Source organism: Dipodomys ordii, unplaced genomic scaffold (genome assembly GCF_000151885.1).
Source record: "Dipodomys ordii isolate 6190 unplaced genomic scaffold, Dord_2.0 Scaffold6, whole genome shotgun sequence".
Lineage (NCBI taxonomy): Eukaryota > Metazoa > Chordata > Mammalia > Rodentia > Heteromyidae > Dipodomys > Dipodomys ordii.
The window spans coordinates 10229338-10231107 of NW_012267222.1; the positions used below are offsets into that span (position 1 = coordinate 10229338).

At 40.1% G+C, this 1770-nt stretch overlaps 1 protein-coding gene across 1 annotated transcript in view; it reads right to left on the minus strand.

The window, feature by feature from the left end:
- Gmeb1 (glucocorticoid modulatory element binding protein 1) overlaps window positions 1–1770 on the minus strand; it is a 33399-nt gene that overhangs the window by 9004 nt on the left and 22625 nt on the right. The window contains exon 7 of the mRNA XM_013035646.1: window positions 926–1063. Coding sequence (XP_012891100.1) covers window positions 926–1063 — 138 coding nt within the window. The remainder of the gene's footprint in view (window positions 1–925; window positions 1064–1770) is intronic.

Below are 1770 nucleotides of genomic sequence, written 5' to 3' on the forward strand. Positions count from 1 at the left end.
AAAAGCTGGAAGCGCAGCTATGGCTCAAATGGTAGAGCTCTAGCCTTGAGCGAAAAAGCTCAGGGACAATGCCCAGACCTTGAGTTCAAGCCCCAGGACTGTCAAAAAAAAAAAATAGTTTTGACTTTTCTCTCCAAAGTTGTTCCTCCCTTGGTAGTTTTTTTTGTTGTTGTTGTTGGTTATGGGGCTTGAGCCTGTCCCTGTGCTCTTCAGCTACAGGCAAGTGCTCTACCACTGAGCCACCTTCCCAGCCCCACTTCCAGTTTTTCTAATTGCTTATTGGAGATAAGAGTCTCAGACTTTCCTGTCCAGGCTGGCTTAGAACTGTGATCCTCAGATCTCAGCCTCCAGAGTAGCTAGGATCACAGGCAAGAGCCACTGGCACCCCGCAGTAGTTTCCTTTTCAATAAATCACAACTGAGCTATATCTACAGCATGTGCAAAGCCCTGGGTTCAATCCCAGACACCACACACACACACAAAATAACAACAACAACAACAAAATCTCAGATCATCATGTTAAGTAAAATAAGCCAGTCCCGCAAAGACAAATATTACATGTATTCTCTCATTTAGGGGAACTAGTAGAAAGCAAAACATAAAAACTAAGGTAATGAAAATGTAATTAGGACTACTAGTAAGAGAAAAGAGGGAAAGATGAAGGGGTAAGAAAAAGTATAGAGGGGGTAAAAATGATCAAAAAACTTTACATACATGTATGGAATTATCATGTTCAACTGCATTACTATATGTACTAATTTTTTAAAAATTATGAACTGTAAGTAACTGAGTTAGCTTTAATGAGCCTTACTTTTCTTGACTGTTATATAGAGATAATATCAGTACTTCGCAGGTGTTATAAGGACCTGACTACAGTTGTAAGTATTCAATAGATGATAGCTATTATTAGAATCAGTGAACTTACCTGTGACCTGAAAGGGAGTCTGAATGAGCCTCTGCTGAACTCCTCTTAGAAGCTCCTCTATTTCCTTCTGTATATTGCAGACAACTTCTTCCATCAGCCCTACATCAGCTATTCCTTTCCAGAACATCAAAGTGTCCTCTGGAATGAGAGGGATAAAATAGGATAAACAAAGGATGCTATCTAGATATTTGGGCACATCTCTATAATGCTAAATTTAAATTTTGTGCAGCTCAATTTCTTATTAGGGCATTTCTGGGAAAAAAGAGAATTTCTGGAATAGGAGTTGCCTCCTACAGTTGTTATCTAATTATTTGCCCTTCAAGCCACTTAGGGCCTTGGGATAATTGCTTCATTTGTCATGCTCTCCTTTTTTGTGGCTTTAGTTAAAAAAGCAGACATCTTCCTTCAATTAAGGTTTGGAGGGCTGGAATGTGACTTAGTGGTAGAGTGCTTTCCTAACAGGTATGAAGCCTAGGTTCAATTCCTCAGTACCACATAAACAGAAAAAGCTGGAAATAGCACTTTGGCTTCAAGTGGTACAGTGCTAGCCTTGAGCAGAAAAGAAGCTCAGGGACACTGCCCAAGCCCTGAGCAAAAATTAATAAGATAGTTAATTAATTAAGGAATGGGGCTATAAGTATAGCACTAGCCAAGCAAATTCAAGTGTTTGATCCCTAACAACACAAAAACAAAATAGTACCAGGTACAGGTGGCTTATACCTGTAATCCTAGTTACTCAGGAGGCTGAGATCTTAGGATGGTGGTTCAAGCCAGTCCAGGCAGAAAGTCCCCATGAGACACTTCTCCAATTAACCACTCAAAAACTGGAAGTAGAGCTGTGACTC